This window comes from Penicillium malachiteum (genome assembly GCF_028827825.1).
Source record: "Penicillium malachiteum strain IBT 17515 chromosome Unknown utg000001l:1.0-8184562.0:1.0-8186909.0, whole genome shotgun sequence".
In the NCBI taxonomy this organism is placed as follows: Eukaryota; Fungi; Ascomycota; class Eurotiomycetes; order Eurotiales; family Aspergillaceae; genus Penicillium; species Penicillium malachiteum.
In genome coordinates this window covers 7,432,837-7,445,524 of record NW_026643094.1, presented here as the reverse complement: position 1 = coordinate 7,445,524, position 12,688 = coordinate 7,432,837, and the positions used below count along the sequence as shown (strand labels likewise).

The 12,688-nt window shown below is 44.2% G+C and overlaps 4 protein-coding genes across 4 annotated transcripts; 2 read left to right on the top strand and 2 right to left on the bottom strand.

Moving 5' to 3' along the window:
• Positions 1-3,519: 3,519 nt before the first annotated feature.
• On the bottom strand, positions 3,520-4,929 carry N7483_002736 (uncharacterized protein; the record flags this gene model as incomplete). Its single annotated transcript, XM_057086173.1, has 1 exon — positions 3,520-4,929. One exon carries the CDS (start codon positions 4,927-4,929, stop codon positions 3,520-3,522), a length of 1,410 nt encoding a protein of 469 aa, XP_056952322.1.
• A 1,215-nt stretch (positions 4,930-6,144) lies between these two features.
• N7483_002735 (single-stranded DNA-binding protein) lies at positions 6,145-6,846 on the top strand (the record flags this gene model as incomplete). Its single annotated transcript, XM_057086172.1, has 3 exons — positions 6,145-6,512; positions 6,613-6,701; positions 6,785-6,846. 3 exons carry the CDS (start codon positions 6,145-6,147, stop codon positions 6,844-6,846), a joined length of 519 nt encoding a protein of 172 aa, XP_056952321.1.
• A 493-nt stretch (positions 6,847-7,339) lies between these two features.
• On the bottom strand, positions 7,340-8,781 carry N7483_002734 (pheromone receptor; the record flags this gene model as incomplete). Its single annotated transcript, XM_057086171.1, has 2 exons — positions 7,340-8,142; positions 8,211-8,781. 2 exons carry the CDS (start codon positions 8,779-8,781, stop codon positions 7,340-7,342), a joined length of 1,374 nt encoding a protein of 457 aa, XP_056952320.1.
• A 1,821-nt stretch (positions 8,782-10,602) lies between these two features.
• N7483_002733 (uncharacterized protein) lies at positions 10,603-12,146 on the top strand (the record flags this gene model as incomplete). Its single annotated transcript, XM_057086170.1, has 2 exons — positions 10,603-10,994; positions 11,069-12,146. 2 exons carry the CDS (start codon positions 10,603-10,605, stop codon positions 12,144-12,146), a joined length of 1,470 nt encoding a protein of 489 aa, XP_056952319.1.
• Positions 12,147-12,688: the final 542 nt, after the last annotated feature.

Below are 12,688 nucleotides of genomic sequence, written 5' to 3'. Positions count from 1 at the left end.
CACCCTAACCCTGCATTAGGTACTAGGCAGATCTAGGGCCCCTGGTGAACCAGGGAACCTCGCTGGATAGGTTTCTGATTACGATGGCACTACTGAAAACATGGCAAAATCATATGGTGATCTGATGGATTTTCTCCCATGTTTGGATCTTGGTAGAATCGGTAGAATCGGTGTCGGTGATGAAATCTCTAAAATAGAGCAGGGGTTTCATATTACATTTCACATGTTTATAAATTCATATGACGCAGTGAAGATGAATTAAGCAACAATTATAAAAACCGGATTACCCTAGACTATACTATCTGGGTCTTATACATGGGGTACCACGAGGAACCACAAAAATTGAAGTAATGCATGAATGATGTCTTTTGACGGAGGTATAACCTAAGCAGTACTAAACTTGAGAATATCAAGGCACTCTAAATTTTTGATAATGCATTATAAACCTTGAACCTTGAAAATAAGAGAACATTGAAGTAAAAAAGATAAGGAATTTAATGTGACATAGGTGGTCAAATTCCGATCTGGACTGGCTAGAAAGCATCCCACCTTTGCAGCTGCACTCCTGCGATCCTCCCAATTTTCCGGGCCCTCACTATAATTACTATTACTAGTACGAGTAGTAATCAATTTTGAATACTGAAAAGGTTAAAAATCTCATATCATTTCAATCAGGTCTAGATCAAGTTAATCTTCAAATCCTGAAATTTGCATAGTCAAATTAACTGGAAATCCCCCAAAATCACTGTACATTATGTACACATATGAGGAGGGTCTAATCTCCGCCGTTGCGGCCCCGAATCCAACTAACGCAACATTGGACCCAATTGGACCCAGCTAATGCGGGAAGCACGGGCCCGGCCACGCTGCTGGGCGGTTTCAGTTAAACTTGAACTTATATGCACATGTTAATATCATTTCATCTCAATTCTAGGCAACATATTAACTCTCCTGAATTCTAGGTATTATACCTTGAAACTTGAACCTTGGAATGGTACTTCGTACAGCTACATGTACTCATTCTCAGGGGCAAGATTCGGATTCGGGAAAGCCTGAATTGAGGCCCACTACATTGACATTACATCGTTGCCATTCGTTACCGCGCGGCTCCTCTACCCGAGAACTCCGCTGTCGTTGATTCAAAGCGGAGAACTGAGTTTTTTTTTTTTTCTGTTTTATTTTTTTTCTGTTTTATTTTTTTCCCGGCAAGGAACTCGGAATTCAATGCCATTGTGGTTCAAGTTTTTGTGGCCCCCTTTGCAGATCAGAATATCAACGCCTCACGGCACAAAACTATGTTTTTTAATGTTTTTAGACTCACATGTGCATATTAATACTTCTGAGATCGAATCCAGACTCGTCTACTCGGATGTCTCCGTTTCTTCCGATCCCTGTCAATCTGCCCTTTAACTTACTGGGGTTAAACCCCTGCGTCGCTACAATTACGTCGCACTGACTGCCCATATCGTCTATTTTACTATCGTGGCTTCCAGCCACAGACCCATCGGCCCACGTTCAAGCCTCTGGCTATGTGATCATGCGAGGCTAGTGAGTCCGAGTCGTGACAGTATGCAAGTTGAACACATTATATCCACAGAGTACGTGGTACTATCATTGTACACCTGGGCAATATTGCCACCCCGAGTCCATTTTAGGATGACAGCTTGAACTCTGAATCAGAGTACTTCAGGCTAGAAGGGTATTGAAATCACCAAATTCAATTCTCAATTCAATCAGGGATTATCCCCATATCACCGGAGAATACCGACGTAGTCTCCACAGAAAACTCGCAGTATTGTGTTTTAACTATTTCTCGGTGTGATACCGTATCAAATTCCGACGTCAACCTTCTTTTCATGGAATTGGACCACTTAAACGAGGCTCTCGATGCTGTGTTAAGGCCTCCTGCTAACTCTATTATTTACTTTCTTCTCGGAACTTGTGCGAGGTAAATTCCAATTGGTACTTTTGACAATCGTGGAGCTTTTTTGATCTGTGATTTTTTTTTTCTCAACTATTTTTCTCGCTTTCTCGCTTATTCCGAGAGCCTCGAGTAGATTAAGGTTCAACTCTGATGCGGCTGTGTTGATTCAAACTTCCATGGTAATGTCTACTTCTACTAAGAATAACCTTGAATACGATAAGGCTTTGGATTGAGAAACTTTGTTCGGAATTATTTGGCTTTTCATCTTAAATCTAAACGAGTTCGGTAGTTATGTCCTTGTATGCGCCCTCGCCGGAGCAACTAACATTTAGCTTGAAAACAAGCTAACTGTTTTTTGCCGAACTATCCAATCGCGTATATTTTGTCAACATTGATAAGCCACAGGATTTATGAGCTCAATTTCATGGTAGATCTTCAAAATGTTGAGATGGAAAGAACAGGTTGAACTTGAAATTCTATTGTTTAATTCTACTCCGCCACGATACTTTTAAGTTGCATTTCAAATGTTCAAGTTTGTTTCCGAACTCAAACTTCAAGTTCCAAGGATGAATGACTCAGAGAATTGGCATACATTACGGTTCAACTTCCAACCTTGGAACACTTGAAGGTTGACCACTTCAACATTAACCCATCTTAAGCTTCAAGTTATCGTGTGACTTGGACAAAACATGCCCTATATAGAATTAAAACTTGAATCAATTGGTCGCTTATTTAATCCAGGTCCGAGTCTCTATTTATGTATACTACATGAATTCAAATGTTGTCTAATCCGAAGTCTTCCAAGGTTGTCATCGGTACCTAGGTACAATAGTACTAGTCAATTTCAACAGCCTCTAGATGTCTCGATTTCAGCATCATTGGCAAATAACTCGAAAAGCCTCCGTCCATTTCCTTCCTATCAGGCAGTTAAATTACCTCCGATCAATAGTACTAAAGTGGAGTAATGAACTGCCAGTGGTCCGTGACTCCGTACGCCAGCTGTCCCCGCGAAATCGCCACATTTACACCGTTCCTGTGGCAAGGTGAAACAGCTTACGCAGTCCACGGGTCTCATCGCTTAACGCAGCTGAATCTATTCGAATGTTTCAACCTGTAGATGTCTGGTGACCTAGTCTCTACACGACTCGGAGTATTCATTGATAATGAATTATCATACCTGTGACTCGGAGTGAATATGTATGTGCTGGCTTCTAATGGTGGATCTGTATGGAGTAGCTGTATAGTACCAACAAAAGAGCAGTACTACTCACGCTGTATGCACATACCAGCCCTAATCTCGACAGCCAAACTTGAACTTGACCATGCATGATCAGTAAAACCGGTTTAGTACGATACAGTTGGTTTGGTCAATATGTATCGTTATAACTAGGTATCGCACGTAATGTAGATATATATTTCTGTTATACATACAAATTTCTATAGGAAATAGCTCCTTATATCCTTCTGCTTTTATGCTTTTGATCTCCTATCCTGTATCAACCTCTTATGTCTATACAGGCTAGCTATCAACTGCGTTTTTGCCCCGGTCCTGCTGCTCTTCATACAAACAAAGCGTTTCTAATGCACGAATAGCATCATTTATCGGAACTAGGGGGGGTTTCAGGTATGGTTTCTGCATCATCATCATCATCATCATCATCATCAACCTCTCTGGGAAACTGGCTTAGCACAATATTATCTATAGTCTCAATACCATCTTGAATTACCTCATCCAGAGGATCAAGGAAGTTCTCGATACTTATTGGATCTAGTAATAAAGGCCTCAGCGTAGTTAAACCAGCATTGAGTTCATCAATCAGTTGCTGCTGTATTTGATAGTCTTCGCCTTTATCGATCAATGCTTTATTAAAGCAATTGGTGATAGTTTGAGCGGAAATATCAAATTCCCATGCCTGAATCCCCCATCTTAATGCATGAAGCACATCCATAGATTGTATTGGATCACGGCCTGCATCAAATTCAGATACCATAAACCTTACCCACTGGCGTTTCCAGTAGGCTTTCCAGGTTCTAATAATACCCTGATCTAATGGTTGAAACCGGCTTGTTGAATTAGCTGGTAGCCAAATGATCAGGGTGTTTTGAAGTGGTAAAGAACTACTATTGATAGTCTTTACTGCGGATTCATGTGCAGAAAAATTATCCATAAGAAGCACTACCTTCCGATGAACCATCTGGTTATCAAACCATCGAAGCCACTCTTCAAAGATCTTGCTAACCATCCATGCTTTTGTATTAGATCTCCATTGAAGATTGAAATTATTGATATCGATATGAGCAGCAGTAAAAGCACGGGGCTTTCGAGCTGTTCCAATAAACCAAGGGGTCAATTTCTCAGAACCATCGGAGTTACAGCAGAATAGTGCTGTAATTCTTGATTTTTGTTGCTTTTTACCCGGTAGATTCTTGGTAGCAAGGCTTCGATCAGGGATTCGTCTCCAATAAAGTCCAGTTTCATCACAATTAAAGATATCCCTTGGGTGGTATACTTCAAGTGCTTGCCGGATAGGAATCATAGATTCATTTGCGGACTCTGGTGTGCTTCTATCTTCACCAGCATATAGGCGATTTCGAATTGATTCCCGGCTTTGGAAGGCTTCTAGCCAACCATTACTGAATGTAGGCATCGATTGACCTTCGTATGTTGGAATTTGGGTCCAGAAAAACCGAGCTTTCTCCCGAATAACGTCTTGTGTTATTGTGATCTTCTCTTGCGCGAGAATAATCCAATGTATAAGTGCGGCTTCAAGGTCTGGCCACTTAGCAGTGCGGCACCGCTTCGCTTTTATCGTATGCTCGGTCGGATTGGTATCGAGATGTTGATATTTAGGGGAGAGGATAGCAGATAAGGTAGATTGGGTAGGACGATGGTTATAGGTCTGATTAAACCAGTGAGCAAGCTGGCTTTGGGTAGCCGAAGGGTGCTTGCGGTGCTGCTCTCTGAGAGCGATCTTTTGCTGGTTCGTGATGGCTTGACGAGGCATTTTGATTGACTGAATGTTAAGTAATCAGGGAAATGATGACCTGGATAGAACGATAAATGTAAGGGGGGCCTCGGAGAAATGCGATATATTGCTGTAACGGAAAAGTTGCGATATTTATATGGGAAACTGAATTTTCGGGTAAAAATTTATCGCACAACTAGGTTATCGCACTAAGCCAGTATCGTACTAAACCGGTTTACTGTAGTAATATACTAATATCCACGTGTATATCGGAGAGTAACCTGAAAGGGACTAGTAAATATCCCTGAAGACTTTCATGTAGGGTGTACGGAGTTCCGCAGCGTACCAATAGCATTACACCTCAAGTGCAGGCACGCATACATTTGATTCGAAAGAAAATCCTCATTTTGCCGATCTTCTGCATGAAGACCTCGGTTCAAACCCGTGGAAGTTCCTTGTGTATCTTTTAGTGGCGCGGGGTGTTGGTCTTCAACCCCTCCATCCCCTCAATTGCCCCTCATGCTGCCCAGGTGCATGCACTAGTCCATGACTGCAGAGATAGCGTGTTACAGGATACATCGGTCACAGCATTGTAAGCAGTCTAGCTCTCAAGATTCATTCCTGCGGAGGTCTGTGGGTAAGTAGGTTGCATACTTGTATAGTTAATGCCAACTGGTTACTTAACCTCCACTGGCAAATGACACCATGGGGGCGGAGTATTGTCAACCTCAATTTCAGTCATCAGAGGAATGACGCCTCGGATAAGATGCTAGAGATAAAACGAGCCAATTTTCAGAGCGAAAAGTAAAGTTCAGATGACTTTCCAACCTTGGAAGCACCTTTTCGTCCTGTGTCATTCAGTTCAAGTCGGGATGAACAACCAAATCGACTCCGAAGGTCCCCAATTAAACCTGGGCACTCCATTATTGATCTATTGCAGCATGGGATTCAAAGATTATCAGTTGTCGAAAAGAAAAAAAATCTTATGTATCCTAAAATCCAGACAAAAAACCCAATTCTTAAATCCAAAGTTGTTCGCATAGGCCTATTGAAGCTTTACTACCATAAATGAGTACCAGTTGACTGCATACTATGCATTATCTCGAAACAAAGTTGGTCCTCCATCAAATGTCACTAAATACCGTTCAAAACTTGAAATTCATGACATGAAGCTTGTATATCAAAATCGTGCAGTACTCCGTAGTCATCCAATGATCCAAACATACCTATCCAATCTCCGCAAAAGGCAATCACATGACCTACGCGGATCGCGTCGACGTCAACCGCAAGCTCACCCCTATCAACCAACCAACCATCACAATCTCGCATTCCTTCATCAAATCCAAAATGTCTCTCTTTGCCTCTCTCCGTCCCACCACCCGCCTGGCGACCGCCGCCCGCTCCTTCAGCACCACCAGCGCTCGCCCTGCCGCTCGCATCACCATCACCGGTCGTTTAGCCGCCGATCCCGAGCTGGTAGCCACATCCACCGGACAGGATGTTATCAAGTACGCTGTTGGCACATCAAGCGGACCTCGCGATAACAAGCAGACTAGCTGGTTCCGCGTTGCGAGCTTTGCGGAGGGTGGACAGCGGGATTACCTGATGTCCTTGCAGAAGGGGTAAGTTGGAATTGAAGTTCTAGCTCGAGCTTATACAGCTGAGCTGGACGGGTTCAATTGATTTCGATGGTGTCATTTGTGCATTGCTAATACGTATTAGAACCCTTGTTCATGTCGAAGGTGATGCTAAGCTGAAGACTTATGAGGATTCCGAGGGCCGTAGACAGACTACCTTGAACATTACACAGCGTATGTGATTATGAATTATTCCGAGCTCCCAATTCCTTATTGTTTATTCTTGGTTGCGCGCGGATTTGACTAACTTTTCCCAGGATTCATTGAGGTCCTCAGCCGTCCCCAGAACAACAACTCCGAGCATCACGAATCCCACTAAACGATAGATCCATATAAGAATCTGCGATTGACTTGAATAATGGACGCATATCGATGTTGATTATATGTGGGCGTTCATTGGGAACACTGGATCCCAGATGGAGTTTACTCTCATGGCTGGGCTGGGCTGAACTGGTTTGATTCTGCTAGAAGGGATGCTTTGACTTCGTTTTGGCTAGAATCTGAATCAGCGATGATTGGCTCGGCTGGGTGACTTGTATTGATCTCTATCTAATGTACTTTGCTTTGTTATTATTGTATTTCATACCCTGAATCCACTCCGTTGTATTGTGTTTCCTAGTTACTTTGCATGGTATCTGCTGGGTCTGATCGGTCTGTACATAAGAAATGTATGACTGGATTTTAAGAATACTGATATCGAGCTAGCTAACACGGTATGACCGCCAGATAGGCATTTTACCTTGTAGAATGAAGAAGAAGATAAAAGGGGAAAGACAAAAGCTATCATCTGAGCCAAGTCAATGACAGATGATTCAAATGTGGACCTCACTCTGCTGAGAAATCACCTGCTTAACATGAATAGATTGGTTGCGCACAGGAGAAGCCATATCCGAAAAATCACCACTAGAGCGAGTCTGGCTCGTTCCGGCCCAAGCACTCGTACAAACCGTCTGATCCGGAACATGCAGAGCAGCCAACATAGTATCCGGATTATTGCGTCGAGCAGAACGACGGGTGAACAGTGACAAGAGAACCTTGTACCACGGAATGGGAGGACTATCATGGCCAAGATGAGAAGAAGATCGAATACCCATTTCAACATCCGGAATCTTTTTACGCCAGTGGAACATGGATGTCTCCTTTCGAGAGCCTGAATCAACCAGGGGAGTAGAATTCGAATTTTGAGCAGGCTGAGTCGAAGACTGTGAGTCGAGGGGACGGGCCATGCCGAAGAAACAGTAGCCAAAACCAAGATGCCAGAGAATCAATTTGTAAACGCGAACAGCATCACGGCCGAGACCACAGAAGACAAAGGTTATGAAGCCCATAGCGATGGGTGTCCAGCGATCAAAGAAGACTGATCCATATGTTGGAACCATTGCAATACGGTACCAGTTGGGATTGTGGATGCGGCTCCAAGAGTAGGTGTGCCATGGGAGTGAGAGAGACAGGTCATAATACATGACATAGCCCTCTACCGGCAGGATGATGATAAGCATAGTGAAAGCGACCAGGAAGAGACGCAGGAATCGCGATTTGCTCAAATGGCTATTCGAGCTGCGCAAAATTGCCTCAAAGTCAGTGCGGTATCGATGGAGACGGATGAGCACGAGACCTGTATCAAGTTAGTATCGGCGATACATAAAGGATATTGATGGTGAGTTATATGACCAAGAGACTTACAACAGTAGTATGCAGCAATCATACAAATGATGGGAGGCCAAATCCATGCCAGCATGAAGCTCATCCAGCTTTCATCATAGTTGTTGACACAGCCCGAGATGGAGAAGAGAAGATAGCGGGATTTTTGATAGAAATAATGAGTGATCATGGCCATGGCCGGAACAATCACACAGAACAGTATTTCCATAAGACGACTGCGCCAGCGCTGAGCCTTGCTGGGAACCAGGATTGCTCGGCTGGTGTCTAGTGCCATTGCGAGTGTTCGGAAAATGCAAGTTAGGGCACCGGGTACAGCCACGTAGCTTGCAACCATAAACCTGACCTCGATTTCGCAGGGTCCGGCTCCATTCCACCAAGTTGAGGTGTCATCAGTGGGCCATACGAGAGCATTGATGATGTTGAAGATGCTCAGAAGAATGGACCAACAGATTAGGATTGCGGCAGGGTAATTGCGATTCTTTGAATGAAGGACCAGTGGTGGAATGGAAAGAAAGATAAAAATCACAGAGAGCACTGGAATTACTACCGCCAGTGGATAGAGCTTCGTGTTGCTCTCCATGTTGCTCTCCATGTTGAGATGATGATGCTGGATAGCTGGGAATGTCGAGACTGTGGAAGGATAGTCTGTAGTTCGAGCAATCTTTCTATCCACCACTTGATAAAATGATCAAAGGAAAGGACTGAAAGAAAAAGATAAAAAAATAATGAGGAGTTGGAAGACATTCTTCTATTCTGTAACAGTTTCCAGGGGGTGAGTTAATGAAGCGAGACGATATCTCGAGCCCGGAACAAGAATCCAAGACCGATTCACCAAGACGAAAAGGAGGCGGGTCTGGAGCAAGACATGTATTCATGCGTCTTTTCTATTGATGGTATCTTTCAACCTTGTGGTAGGTTGAATAGCCGGTTTGCCTGTATTGGACCAAAATGACTCTCTATAGAACCACGGATAGAGCGACGAGATGTTGCGTCTGAAGATAGAACATGCCCATTCAATGTGATGAGAATAGCGTAAAACATCGCGAAAATGAATTGAAAGAATTGAATAAAGAGTCAGGTGTATGGGGATAGCTTGGAGCGTTACCCTATTTGGATGTCAATAGAGAAAGACATCATCACGCAGAATTTAGTCTCGTATTAGACTGATACCCCCTATTTAATGGTAAATGTCAGTGTCAATAGATCAGCCTTTTATCGGGATTTAATAACTTGATTCAAATATTTCTGATGTGGTTGATGGTGGTGAGTTGATGTTGATGTGGTAAAGATGAAAAGATGGAGGTGGTTCCCATGGTTCTATACAGTCACGACTCACGATAGCCACGTTCTAACATCAGACCAATTTACCCTCGACCCTTTAACTCGATCATGAACACGAGTCTGTTTCAAATCTGCATGATTAAATTTCCTGCATCAGAGATCTTGAATTTCTGGAGTGATCTGGACGAGGCTGTTGATCCCTGCCTTGGTGGATCTCAGTGACGAAATCGCCCTCATGGCTCAAGTGCTGGATTCGGCGCCGCGAATCTATTTAACATTTGAACATTTAGCATGCCCAGATGCGACTCGGATTCAAATATTTTTTACATATGTATGCAATGAGTTTCTATATCCAATGTTATAGGATGTGACCTGGCATGTGAAACAGGTCGAGGCTTATTAAAGTTATGCTCAAGGGAGAGAGATGGAGAAAAGAAACCTTGGAATGATTCTGGCTATATCAGTCCAAGTTCGTACAGTAAGACATTCATCGCGAGTATCTTTCCAACCGTGAAATCAGTGGGCCCTTTGAGAATGACTTCGGCCTTCGGCTTGACTTTATGAAACTGACTTCACAAAGTATGTAGACAAGCTCGTCAGAAAGCTCGATGAACAGCACAGCAGAGGGCGCAAATTCACCCTTAGATGTTAGTATCTCGGGTATAGCCAACTGATGACCTGAATTGTTTAATGGTTTTTAAGTGCCAGTGGGTGATGCTGGGTTGATGCTGATGAAGATGAAGAGATAAAAGTGGGTTATATTCTACGAGTATACAGTCACGAATCACGATAGTCACATTCTCTACCAAAATCAGATTGATCTCCTCTTTTCAACCGCTTAAGAATAGGACTTAATCATAAAAATCAGTCTGTCTCAAGTTCTCATTACTACATCAATTTTCTCAAAATGCTTTGACAGGTTTTAAATGACGAGGCTGTTCATCCCTGTTCTGGTGGATCCCAGTGACGAAATCGCCTTGGGAACCTGCACTTACTCCAACCTCGGTACTCTGCTTTTCACGAACTCCTCCCGCGGACGGGGTGAACTCGATGATTATCTGCAGCTTTGGCTTTCCTTCCACGATTCTCTATCAAAAATTTCTTTAACCCTCGAGGGAGAAGTGTCCCTATCATGGCCGATCCCCCGTCGCCCTCATCATCCCCGGGTATCCCCCGCAATTTACCCACTGCTACGCTCCGCCGCCGCGGTCTCCCCGCGCGAACCACACTCGAGTCCATTCCGGACTGGCCTGAGCGCCGCAACTCCACGCTCTCGGACTCTTTATCTGAGGCTCGAAACTCCATCCGCTCCTCGACAGATGGTATATTCTTACCACGGGTAGATAGGAATGATGATGACCCCATCGCAACAGAAGAGTCTCATTGGCATTCTGCACCACTAGCCTTGGCATTACTTCCAGCCATTGCAGGGATCTTGGTTAAGGATGGAAGTGCAGTCGTGACAGATGTCACTCTTTTGGCTTTAGCAGCGATTTTTCTCAATTGGTCAGTTCGACTACCATGGTATGTAATATAATCCGATCATTATCCAGAGAAAACCAGACCAAATGCATCAGTATACTCACATTCTGGTAAAGGGATTGGTATCGTTCAGCGCAGGCAACTCACCCGGAGCAACTTTCGGGATATGAGACTACCAATGGTCCGGCCGACCCAGATGGTGAAGCCGATGCAGCAGTAGAGTCGGGCGACGAAACTCGCCAACGTCCACAACCTTCACGTACGCCCCACGATGCTGCCATCAAAGAATTACAGATGCACGAGGTAGCAGCCCTCGCTTCATGTTTTCTATTTCCTCTCATTGGAACCTGGATCCTCCACGTCATCAGACATAGTCTCTCACGGCCATCAGAAGGCCTAGTCTCTAACTATAACCTCACCATCTTCCTCCTTGCATCCGAGATCCGACCCTTCGCGCATCTCCTCAAACTAGTCCAAGCCCGAACCCTCCACCTTCAACGCGTGGTCGTATCAAATCCTGATGAAGACCGCCTCAACACAAGCAAGATCGAAGACCTTTCAAAGCGTCTAGAAGAACTAGAGACTCACATCGCCGAAGCGGCAGCTGCCCGCTTGGCAAAATCCCAATCCAAATCGGACCCAAGTTCACCTCATGAACAAAATGATACCTCAGCACTCATTGCACAATCGGTCGCCGAAGCTCGCAAAGCCCTTCAGCCCGAAATCGAAGCTTTGAACCGTGCCGTCCGCCACTATGAGAAACGTACCGCCCTAACAACCCTCCAATCTGACACTCGTTTCCAACAACTAGAATCACAGTCTCGCGATGCGATAGCTCTTGCAGCTGCGGCTCAACGCTCAAGTCTTGCTCGGCGCTCAAGTTATGCCTTCATACTAACAGACTGGCTCTGCGCTTGCATCGTTATACCCACTCAATTAGCACTCTCAATCCTGACTTTACCCAACCGAGTTGCAACCCGCTGTTTGAATTCCGCAAGAAGGATGCTGGGATTCAGTGTTCAGAACAACCGAGCCCGCTCTACGGCTCAGTCTCGCTCCAAATCGAGTAAAGGGAAGATGGTGCAGAGATCGGGCTCTAAGTTTCGGGCACAGTCACCGTCAGACTCCAAGGCTTCGTTCTCACAGCAACAGCAGCAGTCTTTGACGGCTGCTAGGGGTGTTGCAACTCGGTAGGTAATTTCATGACATACACATTTTTAGTTTTCTTATATATTTTTCGGGTTTCTTTTCATATCAGCATTGGCCTTGGGATTGGAATGGATTATGGGTATGGATTACGGATATGGATGGACTGGAGGACTTGGTTGGATTATGGTGTAGATAATATTTATCTTTACTATCACTGTTATTAAATACCCTTGGAGCATAGGTACCTGGGGCCTGAAGTCGGTTATCAAAATAGTTAATCTGATATTATTCCAATATTTGGCCCATCGCAATAATCACCAGCGCTCTGAGGTTCTCTTAAAAAATAATCTTAGCTCTAGTTTTATAGCACCTGGGCAATAATCACCAGCGTTCCAAAGTTGTTTGGAAAATAACCCCAGCCCCAGAGCCAGAGCAATAACCACCAGCGTCCCTAGGTTCTTTCAAAAACATAATCTCAGCCCCACAGCCATAGCATCTGGGTAATAATCACCAATGTTCAAAGGTTCCAAGGTTGTTGATACTAGTACTAGGTAGTAGCGCATTCCTTAATCATATGCTTCCATGAT